Genomic DNA, 12,530 nt, shown 5'->3' with positions numbered 1-12,530 from the left:
AGACAAGTGTTGCGTACGTGCATACCCATGTTTGAGGTATGACTTCAGATACTTGTGCTGTTGCATTGTTTATTGAGGCAACTGTCCCGTGGATGGCCTTGAAGCCATGCAGGCAGTGACCAGCCAATGGGAATGAGATGGAAAGGAACACGATGGCTCTGTAGGACAAGGGGACAACATGAGCTGGTGGTGAGTGGCGTAGGCAGACTGAGGCACTTTTCTTTCAGAGCAGAGAGGTCAACCACTCCCATGACTGAACATGAGCTCCAGTGATGGAGACCTACAACATGCCCAGCTTAGCTGCTCCAGCAACAACTTTCCTCCAACTTAGGTAGTGCTGGAGGTCGGGCGTGTGTCTTTTTTTCTTCTTTATTTTTTTCTTTGAGGGTGCCTAAATCACATCTCTCTTGCTTCAGATTAAGATCACTGCTTCCTGATCATGCCAATGACAGATAGGCAGAACAAAATCTTACCCTTCTCTTGACAATGTTTTTTTACAAGTTTGCAGGTTGTTAAAGTGCCTCCTTATTGACCAGCTTGCGAGTTGTTAACAGGCACTTTTTCAGGCAAATGAGAGGACCGGGCTACGTCTTCTTTCTTGGTTGTATTTCCAGATCTTTCTTTTGCTGTAGAGAAGAGCAAAAAGGGGAGGAGGGAGCAGACGAATTTCTTCACATGTCCTACATGTGACATTTATGTTTATACACCCTAGTGATGTTAGCTTTTTTCGCAACAGAATGACACTGTGGACTTGAGTTCAGTTTGTGATTCACAAAAACCTCCCGTTATTTCCTGCAGCATAGCTGCTTTGTCATTGTGCTGCACTCACTGTTTCCATGACTATTTGTGTGAGACAGTAAATCTGTTTGTGGTGTTCAGCAGGGATTGTGCTCCCTGCTCCCAGATGCCTTGTGCTGGAGAAGTATGAAGCAGTCCATGACTCGTTCTTCCTATTTCACCCTGCGAGTTCCCAGGGAGGGCACTGAACCAGGTCAGAGCTCCTGGCCCATGGCAGCCAGGCCTGGCCCTTCCCTCCCCACCATGAGGCAGTGACATCAGGAGCAGCCAGAAACAGGAGAGGAAAAAAAAAAATAGGAGAAGCCAAAGCAAAGGTAAACAGAGCTTGTTGCTCCTTTCTCTTGACTGCCGCTTCCCACTTCTTGTTGCTGAGGACAGGAACCCAAAAGGTGATATTGACCACATTCAGCTGGTTTAACAGCTGCGATAATTTGAGTACAAGTGATGTAAAACATTTTGATAACAGTTCTTAATACAGACACATAAACTGAATACGATTCAATCAGATTAGCAATGACCTGAAGTTTGTGCTCGGCAGCAAACATTCTAGTAGAACATTGATGTGTCACCAAATCAACAGCACTTTGCAGCTCTGTCTTTTTTTTTAGATAACTAATTCCAGCACATCACAAAATCTAAAGACAGTTTTGGCTCAGGTTGCTGAAGGACCAGCAGCAACACTGCATTAGAAACAACTATTATTACTCACAGTTATTCAGTTTGTTTGTTCACATACCTTTCACAGCGGTTAACAGCTCTACTAGGCAAAATGGTATTGCCCGTGATCCTAAAATTAAATGAAGAGTTGCTGACAACATTTACCCCCATCCTCTTCCCAGCAGCAAGGAGGTCTTAGTTCTAACATATGAACATGAGAGACTGGAACGTGAGCACACCAAAACATGTGTGAGAGTCTATTGATGAGCATCTGCACAGTCTCTAAAGCTCCCACCCTGGCCTCCACTCCAAGGTCTCTCCATTTCACAAAATCACAGAATCACAGAATGGCCAGGGTTGAAAGGGACCTCAAGGATCGCGAGTCTCCAACCCCCCTGCCACATGCAGGGCCATCAACCTCCCCATTTCATACTAGACCAGGCTGCCCAGGGCCCCATCTAACCTGGCCTTGAACACCTCCAGGGACGGGGCATCCACAGCCTCTTTGGGCAGTTGTTCCAGCACCTCACCACTCTCATAGTGAAGAACTTCCCCCTGACATCCAACCTAAATCTTCCCTCCCTCAACTTAAAACCATTTCCCCTTGTCCTGCAGTTATCAACCCTTTCAAAGAGTTGATTCCCCTCCTCTTTGTAGGCTCCCTTTAGGTACTGAAAGGCTGCAATGAGGTCACCCCGCAGCCTTCTTTTCTCCAGGCTGAACAAGCCCAGCTCCCTCAGCCTGTCTTCACAGGGAAGGTGCTCCAGTCCCCTGATCATCTTCGTGGCCCTCCTCTGGACCCTCTCCAACAGCTCTCTGTCTTTCTTTTACTGGGGTCTCCAGACCTGGACGCAGTATTCCAGATGGGGCCTCACAAGAGCAGAGTAGAGAAGGACAATCACCTCTCTGTCCCTGCTGGCCATCCCTCTTCTGAGGCCCAGGATACCATTTGCCTTCCGAGCTACAAGAGCACACTGCTGGCTCACGTTAAGTTTTTCATCCATCAAGATCCCCAGGTCTTTCTCTGCAGGTCTGGTCTCAAGGACCACTCCTTCCAGTCTGTAGGGATGCCTGGGATTCCTCCGGCCCAAGTGCAAAACCTTGCACTTTGCCGTGTTAAACCTCATTAGGTTCACCTGGGTCCACCTTTCAAGCCTGTTGAGGTCCCTCTGAATGGCATCCCTTCCTTCCACTATGTCAACCGCACCACTCAGCTTGGTGTCATCAGCAAACTTTCCTGACATCACATCGTCCTACAGCTCCTGCCCCCTCTATCTGAACTGGAGAAAAACAAGAATTCATTTTGTTTTGCTTCTCTCTTATCTGCAAATAATATAGATTTTAAGGCATGTTTGCAGAGCCCCACTTCATGCAGCAGCGTGAAATGGGCTGGAGGCTGTTGGCCTGCAGTGCGAGGCTGTAGCACAGCCCACTCTGTAGGCCTCTCAGTGCACCAGGCTGCAGATCTGTTGCTGATTCTCCTGCGAGGGCAGAAGAGTGAAGTGATCTCACTTCTTACAGATGGAGGAAATGCATTTCTGCACCTTTGTGCTGAAACTGGACTTCTCGTCATGTATTCAGACACTGAGACCTCCTGGAGTACTCTGTTTCCTTGAAAGTCTGTTTTCCTAAATGCAACAAAAGCATTTCTTTACAATGCTAATGTTTTTCCAGGCAGCAGCTGGGCAAATCCTTAGAGAAGAGCATTCTCTCTGGCTGCGTTCTGTTCCCCTCTGAGCTTCCACGTTGCGCTATGTTTATTTTTTTCCCACATTTACTCACTTGCCTTCATTCCAGCAACTACCTGCAAACAATGGATCAGTTAATTTCCTCCCAGCCGCACGGTGACAGCTGTGCTCAGCAGACTCCGGGGTGGAGGCGGTCAGTCTGGCTGGGCAGCCAGACATTGTTCGTCATGGAAATTGGGTGGCTTGTGAAAATGTCACATTGCGTTGCCTGGGGTGGCCTCCAGCAAACAGACACTAATGAGGCCTCTGCGGTTCTGTGTTCATAGATACAAGGTCATGGGTCTGAAGAAAATCGCGTGAACATCTCCGGTGGAGCGGTGAACCGGAATCCGGCAGCAGCACTTAAGGACACGTCGCAAGTGCTGGCCCCGTAAGAAAGCACTTTTGTACGGCAGCGGTGAACTTCAGGACCACGCAGAGTTTCGGCGGAACGCAGCGGCTAAAACCCGGGGCCACGCGCACCGAAGAACAGCGCCCAGGGGGAGGCGGCGCTCCGCGCGGCCCTCGCAGAGGAGCGGGGCGACCCCAGGCGGAGGAGCAGAGACGTCCAGCCGCAGCACCGGGCACCGCCCCGCGGCCCTCCGCTCCTCCCCCAGCGCTCGGGGCCGCGCGGGGCCATGGCGGACGGGAGCTGCTCTCGAGCCCCGCGGGCGGGCGGGCGGTGAGCGGCCGCGAGGGGATCGGGACGGCCGGGGCTCGGCTCGGCCCGGCGGTGCGGGCGGCGGACTTGAGGGACGCAGGAGGGGGAGGAGGGGTTGCGCAGACGGGTTGCGCGGCTCCCGCCGCTGCCGCTCACGCCGTTGTCTCCCGGCAGCGCCGTGCCCGGAGCGGGGCCGCCGCGGGGCCGCGTCGACACGCCGGGGCTGCTGGAATGCCGCCGCTGCCGCTACCTGCGCACGGGCCGGGGTGAGCGGGGCCGGAGGGAGGCGGGGACCTCTCCTTCTGTCCCGGTGCGGCGGGCGGCCGGCCCTGCCCTGCCTCTGTGCCGGCACGCTTCTCCTTGCAGCCTGCTGCCAGCTGGTGGGAGCGCTGCTCGCCGCGCTGATCCTCGTCTGCAGCTCCGTGTCCTACGGCTCGGCGGGCGGCTACACGGGCGTCCCCGGCCAGGGCGGCATCTACTACTACATGTACGGCGGGGCGTACAGCGGCTTCAGCGGAGCGGACGGGGAGAAAGCCCAGCAGCTGGACCGGCGTTTCACCCAGCTCAAGATGCCATTAGCCAGGGCGGCGATGGCCGTGGGAGGAGCCCTCCTGGTCTTCTCTTCCGCGTTGATTTTGGTTGGCGTCGTACGGCTACCGTGGCGTTTTCCTGCATGGCTCCTACTGGAAGGCATCCTAGACACAGTGGTTGCAGTGGGTTTGCTGGTCGCTCTGTACTATTTCTTCCATCATCTGCTGGGAGTTTATGACTCAACAGTATGCAAAGAGAGAGCACACCTTTACCAAAGCAAGGGCTATCGGGGCTTTAGCTGCAGCATGCATGGGGCAGAGATTGCTGCTGGCCTCCTGGGCTGTGCAGCTGTTGTGGCATTCCTGCTTAGTGCAGGTCTGGCCGTCAGAGGGTACAGAGTTGTTCACAAACTGAAACAGAAGCCAGAGCACACGTATGAGCCGTAGAATTATTCCTCTGCTCCAGTAGTGGTCCTGATTTTTGCCAGCCTCATGGCATGCTTTCACTTGCTTGGGGACAGTGCATTCTTATTACTGTAACAGAGCATAACTCCAAATATAGGGAAACCAAGCTGTTCAAACTTAAATTTGCACTGTTAAATTATTAGCAGACGCATACAGATTGTCTTCATCTGGTGGCTGTTCTGCCTCTCCAGCATATATCTGAGAGAGAATGCATTGCTAACTGTTGTTCTTATGAACATAGTAATTCACAGGCTTTGTCTAAATAGCAAACCTAGCTTTGAATGCTTGGGCCTTCTTGGGCCTTGGGAAGATAATTCAGCTTTGGAGAAGCCCTTGTTCCTAAATGTCAATGACTGAAAAGAGAGATCACGTACCTGAGCTCTGGGTTTCCAACATCATAGCCAGTATCCTCCTAGCAGTAGGGTAATTAATGTCAGTAGTCGCTCAGAACACATCAAGTAGCATGGCTAGGATGCGTTGCAGACGCATGCTGGTGAACAGCTTCCTACAGTTGAACCTTTTACAAAGGGCCTGTGACTGTCCACTGAGAGTAGAACTCTGAAAAGTGAGCAATGAAGCTGATGATTGCCATTTCCTGCTTTGGAAAGCTCTCTTGGTGCTAAAGGGGCAGCTTTAACATGGCATTTATATTGCCATCAGAGATTCCTGAAATAAACTTGTAGGGTGGTGAAGATAAATTTGTCTCAGCTTAATTTGTGACACAGTGCCTTCTTTTCGCTCCCTCCTGGTGAGGGCACCTTTCTGGATGGAGCACTCTTTTATGTATACTCGTATACAACCATTTTGCTTAAGAGCCTGGAGTTTGACTCATCAGACGTAAGTTTTAAGAGCTCACCAAGGTGATTTAAGACAAAGGTGTGGTGTTTGCAAAACATTTGAAGTGTACAGGGTAGGGAAAGGAGACAGATTTTGTGTTGTTTATGAACAAATAAGGGTGAATTTTCTCTTCAGAACTTTGTTGGTTTTGTTTGTTTTTATAGATTCATCAAAGAAAAGAAGCCTAGCACCAGATTCAGATATCATGCTCAGAATGAAAAGCCATTTCAGAGCAGTGCCCACAGTGTGCATTAATCCTCATGTAGGTTAATTTCCACTGGTTTAACAGGCCAACTCCATCTCTACAGGAGAAAAAACATCCAAATAGCAGCATATTAAAAACGTGCTTTGTCACAGATTTACCTCCAGTTTCACCAGTGAGTAAATCTTTGCAATTCCTGAAGTCATAGAACACTACCACAACCAAATACAAAAGTAAATTACACTCTGTAACACTTCAGCTGACTGCTGCTCCCTTTTAGCAGTGAGATGCACTCAGCATCTGAATGCATGGATTTATGTGGACAGGCCACTGTGGCCCTATTTCTTCTGCTGATTCCACACTGCTTGCTTGCTGCACTTACTTCTAAAGAGCTGTGTTATTCACAAGTTCACAGGGCAGGACTCCTCTGGTAGGGTACAGAGAGCTGCCCAATATTTGGTACTGCTAACTCTACTCTGTGTTCTGCACATACGTTTTGTATGGAAGGCTGAGTAGAAGTAGCACAGAGCTCAAGGAGAGGGACCTCACAGCACAACTATGGCTACCTCTGACTGTGCGTGACTGGGATATTGCACACACTCCCTCCAGTGCAGTAACAGACTCAGAATATATAGTTAGACAAAAGTAAAAATCTTTATTGCTACATCATCTGAAAAGTTGATGAAAAAAATATTCTTCCTTCCTGAACTATTCTATAAAACTGAGTAAAGAATCATTGAAATAGTGTTTTCCAGCAATGCTATTTGCCTCTTCAATGCAGTACACACAAAGGCCACATTGCCGAAGGTGCATTCATGGAACAATCTATTCCTGTATACTATAAAAGAGGAATTATTACAGCTGCATGCTAGAGTGGGATACATGAAGTGTTTTCCTTTTTAAAATAGAAAGCATGAAAAAAAAATATTATAAGTGGTGTGCTGCAATATTTCTTTAACATGCACTGGGTCGTGAGTCAGAACAGTAACATTTTAAAATGGAAAAAAAAAAAAGGAGAAAAATACACCAAAGTCTTCAGACTGCAATGGGACAGCAGACAACGACTGCACAAAATGCAAGAGGTGAACCTACTGTCCAGAAAGGCCCTCTGAAGTGACATGGAAGACATCACCATCCAGGAGGAGTGCAGAAACGTCTGAAGTCCCATGGGCTTTAACTGTGTCTTAAAATCCCAGGCACTAGAAATATTTCAGGTCTCACAGCAGACCTTCCTGCAGAGAGGGCAATACCCACTTCACGGAACTGGATTTTTCCCTCCTGTCTGGTTGAGGACTCTAATAGATTTCAGCAGTCTGCAGTGTCTCCCCCATGTCTGTTCCAGGTACTGGGCACAACTTTGACGGTATGCTTTATCCTCAATACTCAAGCCCAAACCAGGCACCAATACTGCTTTTACTGGCTCTTTTTGCTAACGTCTGGTCAGACCAGGGCAGGCAGGTCAGTGCCTCCAGCGTGCCTGTGTTCAGTGAGCATGCTTAGCAATAGGGCCGGAACTGCTAAAGGAATGGACAAATTCCCCAGCCTAGCCTCACTGTGGCCACCTGGAGCACAGCAGCTCTGGCAACAGTCAGCTCAATGACCCCACACTGAGAATCTCCAACAGCAAAAAAGAATGGAACATTCTTAGCGATGTGGCTCTATGGAAATGATGCCATCTGCAAGAGCCACACAGAATTCAAGGAAGACAGCAAAAGAGAACAGGAGGACTGTGAGGTAACACACCTTCTATCCTCTGCTATGAGGCCCCCTGCTAAACTTCCCCATCCATGTGTGCTCCACCTACAGCAGCGCCCATCAGAAGTCTGAGACATATGTCCAGCGTTAACAAGGAAGACAAAAGAAGTTTGCTGTCTTCAGAGGCCAAAAAACAAAAGGAGGTGCTACCCAGAAGAAGAGCAGCAGTTCACAGTATCAGTCTAATCGTCAGCAGCGGTGGACTCTGCTATTTTACAGAACAAGCCATATTCTGCCACAAAAGTTCACAACTGTAGAAAATGAACTCCCTTTCTGCCTCAAAACCAGAAACAGAGCTGGAGAAAAGGCTCAGTAGTGGTTCTATGCATTCCATTTGGAGAAGCAGATCAGAAACTTGCATGCTCTCTTGTGGAGCTTCACTTAATCCTTCCTACTGAACTAGGCATGGGCATTCATGACAAACTCCCCATGAGACAAACCTGTTTCACACAATGCTATTGGTTCAGGCTGGCAAGGACACACTGGATTTTACACATCAGTGCAAGAAAGAGTCCTGATTTGCATTGACATCTACCATTCTCCTAGTGCCAGGGTTTACCACAATCTTACTCAGAAAGAAGCATATGTTCCTGCATCAATCCTACACTGAACAGAGCAGGTAGCAGATACTGTTGGCCTTGGAACAGATACTTGGTGACACTGTTGCCAGCAAATGAACTGAACATTACTGTCAAATACAGCGATGTGAGCCATTTCTGCATACTTAATTTGAAGAGAACCTGAAGGAGAGCTGAGTTTTATTCTCTGAAACTTTTCTTTCCTCTGTCTGAGGAATTTAAAATGCTGTTTCTGTGATCCTAAGAGTGAGCATTTCTCTGCAAGTGAAACAGACAATTAAACACGGCCAGAACTCACAAGTTTGGAAAAAAGACGGGTTGTTTCATGATTACACCACAACCAGTACAAGGTATATCCCAAAAGGTTGCTCTCAAGTATAGTAAAAATATGTCCTTTTTCCCCGAGTGAGAAATTCAAGTAGCTCTGAAGTTTAAGCACAACTCCTGTAGATTTTGTCAAAAGATCTATATTATTGGAATCCCACAGGTTGTCTGCACAGCATCCCTTCAATTCAATTCAAGGCTTGAACTTGATCCAAAAAACACACAACTCAAGCTCCTCAGAGACCTTGAGAAGAAACTTTCACATTTTCTTCATAAATATAATAAAGAAGAAAAGGCACTAGCCCACATTACAGTCCAAATTATTGCACCAATGCTGTGACAGGGGCAGCTGCTGTTCAGCCCTCTGCCAAATAGGGAAGACATCTGCATGCTTTGGGGGCCATAGAGTTTTCACAAGATTATTACATCGAGAATCCATTTACCCCTTGCACCAAAAACCTTAATGAAACCGTGTGACAGCTGCAGGCTGGGCATTTCATCATTAGTGGGACTGTTTTAAAAATCTTTTTCCCAGTGCTAATAAAGATGTTTTCCAGGCAAAAAGTTGTTTTGTTTTTTTTCCCTTTTCTTCCCCTCCTTTTCCACTGAAAACTAAGTATAAACAAAGATATACTTTCACCTCGTCGGTGGCCAAATTTGGCACACATCCCAAAATACAGGTTGCTCTGGATATGGACAATGACTGCTATTTACAGATGCAAGCAAAGACTGTCGTGGCTGACAATGCAGTTAATGTTGATGGAAGAGTACTGAAAGCTTCCTCAGCATACAAAGAGCACTCCAACTGCTTGCTAGCCTTAGAGCAATGTACCACTTACACCTCAATTTCCTCTTACACTGAAACCAGCAGCAACTCACAGTTTCACGTCATGTCTTCTGGATACAGGAAGCCTCTACTACGAGGCACACGTGATGAAGGTCAACAAGCTGCTGAGCTTGGTCTGTGATCTGCAGCTAGAAGCAGTAGCTCTACATGTTACTCAGCCACTAAGTCCAGAGCTGATCCTTCCCATGTTCCATGTAAAATGCAGCAGGAGACACCCACTTATAACCCAGCTGAGTTTTCTCATCCTGCATAGCCTGATCCCATTATAATCTCACTCTTCCCTGCACCAGTGCTCATCAGAACACCTGTACCCTGAATGCTCAAAAGCCCTAACAATACCTATTGGGAAAATCAGCTTCCCCACTCCCTCCCACCTGCTCTGTGAACAGGATACTGGAGTGCTCTCTCCCCTGGCCCTAATAATAAAGTGCTGTGCTGAAGAGGAAGAGAACAGCTTAAGTGCAATCAATAAAAGTGCTTGCAATTCACGTAGGAAACCATTCTTGGGTCAGCTTCATTCCAACTGGCTGTATTCTTTCAAGGAACAATGAAGTCAGGAATTGCCAGGAGGGCCTGTGTCAGAAATATTCAGACTCCAAACACTGCATATTGGTCCCTCAACAGCCTTCCCTTTCCCCCTCCCGCAATCCACCAGCCCTTTCCTGAGAGCTGGCAGAACCTCAGGCTTTAAGGAGTAAGAGGGAGGCACCGGAACACCTGCCTTCTTTCTAGTGCTTGCATAATTTCCAGACAGTTCTGAACAGAACACAGCTGATCTGGGCACTCATAGAAGAGACTACAGCAAAAAGTAGGTGGCCCAGATCATAGCACTCCCAATTTTTTCTCCACTCAATTAAGGAAGCAGCAGATGCCTGTACGCCTTGCAGAGCCCAGGTCCCCTTAGGGGCATGACAGCCCTTACAGGATAGATCTTCCTGGGACAGACAAAGTGGGAGTAGTACTTGTAGGATTACAAAGCTGTGTCAAACTCCTCTGTCAGAGCCACTGCAGGCTCTTCTTTCTGCTCTTCATCTGCTCTGTTCTCCTGGTGCTGCTTCATTTGTACCTTCACTTCCTCCTCCAGATCAGGTGGCACCACAAATTGATCCTCTGGCTCCATCTGAGATGGAGCAGCAAAATAACCTGTCTTCTTCTTGGGTGCCTCTGTAGCTACTTCAATGAGGTTAAGGCTCTCCTCCAAGGGCACTATGGAGCCATTGGAAAGCTTCTTTCCATAGAGACAGCATGTGGAAGGAGATTTCTGCAGTTCACTCTTTTCCTTGACCCCTCCACGTGCAGCTGTGCTGTTTATGCTGTTCTGTCTCTGAATGATGAGGACAAGTCCAGAGTCATCCTCTACCCCTGGAGCAGAGGAGCTGTACTGTAAAGCAAGAGGTTCAAACTCCAGACCCTTGCCTTTACAGCAGTGGATGTCCACCTCTACCTCCACTTTACTGCCATTTGACATCACACCTTCCACAGGCTGTTCATCGTCACTATCCAGGCCATTGTCAGACTGGTTACTGGAGAAGGTGGCACTGGAAGGTTGGCGCTGAAAGATGCTTGAGGGGAGCAGAGGATGTAGGCTGCAACGTCGCTCTTGTCGCGGTAGCAAACTGCCATCAAGACCAACAGCATTGTGTTCATCTGAAGCAGTAGAGCCCACCTCACTGCTAACCTCAGAAGCAGACAGTTCACTACTGAACTCTGAAGCAATTCCGCTGCTAGAGGAAGGCGTTGCTGTCTTGGCAGTGGTGGAACTAAATCCCCCAGGGCCTGGTAAAGAGAGACCATGCATCTCACATGTGCAGTTGTCCTCACTGATGTTCAGATACACCACCATTGCACCTACATTGTCCTGGCAACCGTAGCTTTGGGCTAACGTGCAGAGTTTCTTTGCAGCAGCTAGAGGGTCATGTAGATGGCGCACAGCTGAGACAGCCTCCATGTAAGAAAGGTGTTCCCACAGTGCTTTGTTCCCTAGAAGCAGCAGCTCATCTTGTACAGTCAGTGGAATGGAACTGACATGTGGCTTGGGCAGGATCCAAGGGTGCAAGTATGTGCAGCCTAGCAACCGAGTACAGCAAGTCACACCATTTACCTTATTGTCCTGCAGACAAGAGAAACAAAGCAGTAGCATTAGATCTAGTATTAGATCATTTGGAAAGCACTCTCTACCCTGCCCGTGAACTAGTTTGGAGCCTTGAGAAATGCCAATACACAGGTAACATCAGATACTGTATAGGAGAAAGGGATCCAGGTCCAGGATTCAGTCTAAGTGCTACAGAGTTTAATGCAACACCGTCAGATTATCCCTGTCAGAAACCCTTCCAGCAGATAGCCTCAAACTTTAAAGACCCACAGTGCATAAAGCTAATATGAATGGCACTGATTTCTCAGTTCTTCACTGACTACATATTTTCCAGTTCTTTTGAATTTCCCTCTTTCAAGTTTTTAGAAAGTTAACCTTTAAAATGGTTCCCAGAGAATTCTCTAATGTTTTTGCATAAAAAACACTGAACATTCCAGCATTTCTTTTGTGTACCTGTTGCTACCTGATATCCACTTTCATGTCTCAATAGGCACTAATCCCATAGACGGTCCACCAAGAACAAGAAAGTATAAACAACAGATCAGAGATACGTGAAAAACTAATGAAGAGAGAAACAATTTGACCATAGGTATGTTAAATGTGACCATGAGCTGGTGTCAACAGAAGAGGAAGGGAAAGTGCCCCATAAGTAACTTTTAGGGGCAGTAAGGGCTATTAATATATAATTAACAACATGGTAATGAGATTGCAGCTTCTCCTTCTCAAACCTAGAATCTTCTAGCCCCACCATACACATGTTCAGCAAAGATGAAATAGAGTATCTAATTAGAAACTATAAGGATAAATAGTTTTGTAAACAGCTATGCATAAATAACAATGCTTTTATTTTATGCTTGCTTTACAGAAGATTGTCAAACACTTAATTCTGTGCAGAATTAAAATAGAGACGTTCATGTGAATTTTTACTGTGTGCTTACTGGGTATGCACACCAGGCACAAAATCACTCTCTAATGGGAATAACACCTTCAGTGAATAAAACATGGAAGACATCCAAAGAAAGATATTTGAGTCATGCTTTTCATGAAATAGGATAGA

The 12,530-nt window shown here is 47.5% G+C and overlaps 2 protein-coding genes across 4 annotated transcripts in view; one reads left to right on the top strand and one right to left on the bottom strand.

Moving 5' to 3' along the window:
• Positions 1 to 3,683: 3,683 nt before the first annotated feature.
• Positions 3,684 to 5,536, top strand: MARVELD3 (MARVEL domain containing 3). The gene is made up of 3 exons (XM_090149567.1): positions 3,684 to 3,864; positions 4,018 to 4,109; positions 4,210 to 5,536. The coding sequence occupies exons 1-3, from the start codon at positions 3,821 to 3,823 to the stop codon at positions 4,818 to 4,820; spliced, it is 747 nt and encodes a 248-aa protein (XP_090005693.1). The 5' UTR covers positions 3,684 to 3,820; the 3' UTR covers positions 4,821 to 5,536.
• A 2,410-nt stretch (positions 5,537 to 7,946) lies between these two features.
• The window catches only part of PHLPP2 (PH domain and leucine rich repeat protein phosphatase 2), a 29,520-nt gene continuing 24,936 nt past the window's right edge, over positions 7,947 to 12,530 (bottom strand). For all 3 annotated transcript variants that reach the window (XM_031615342.2, XM_090149548.1, XM_090149549.1), the window contains one exon: positions 7,947 to 11,491. In XM_031615342.2, coding sequence (XP_031471202.2) covers positions 10,352 to 11,491 — 1,140 coding nt within the window. In that variant the 3' untranslated portion in view covers positions 7,947 to 10,351. The remainder of the gene's footprint in view (positions 11,492 to 12,530) is intronic.

Source organism: Phasianus colchicus, chromosome 13, assembly GCF_987193195.1.
Source record: "Phasianus colchicus chromosome 13, bPhaCol1.hap1.1, whole genome shotgun sequence".
Lineage (NCBI taxonomy): Eukaryota > Metazoa > Chordata > Aves > Galliformes > Phasianidae > Phasianus > Phasianus colchicus.
Note: the sequence above shows the minus strand (reverse complement) of the source record. Positions and strands in the feature narration are given on the sequence as shown.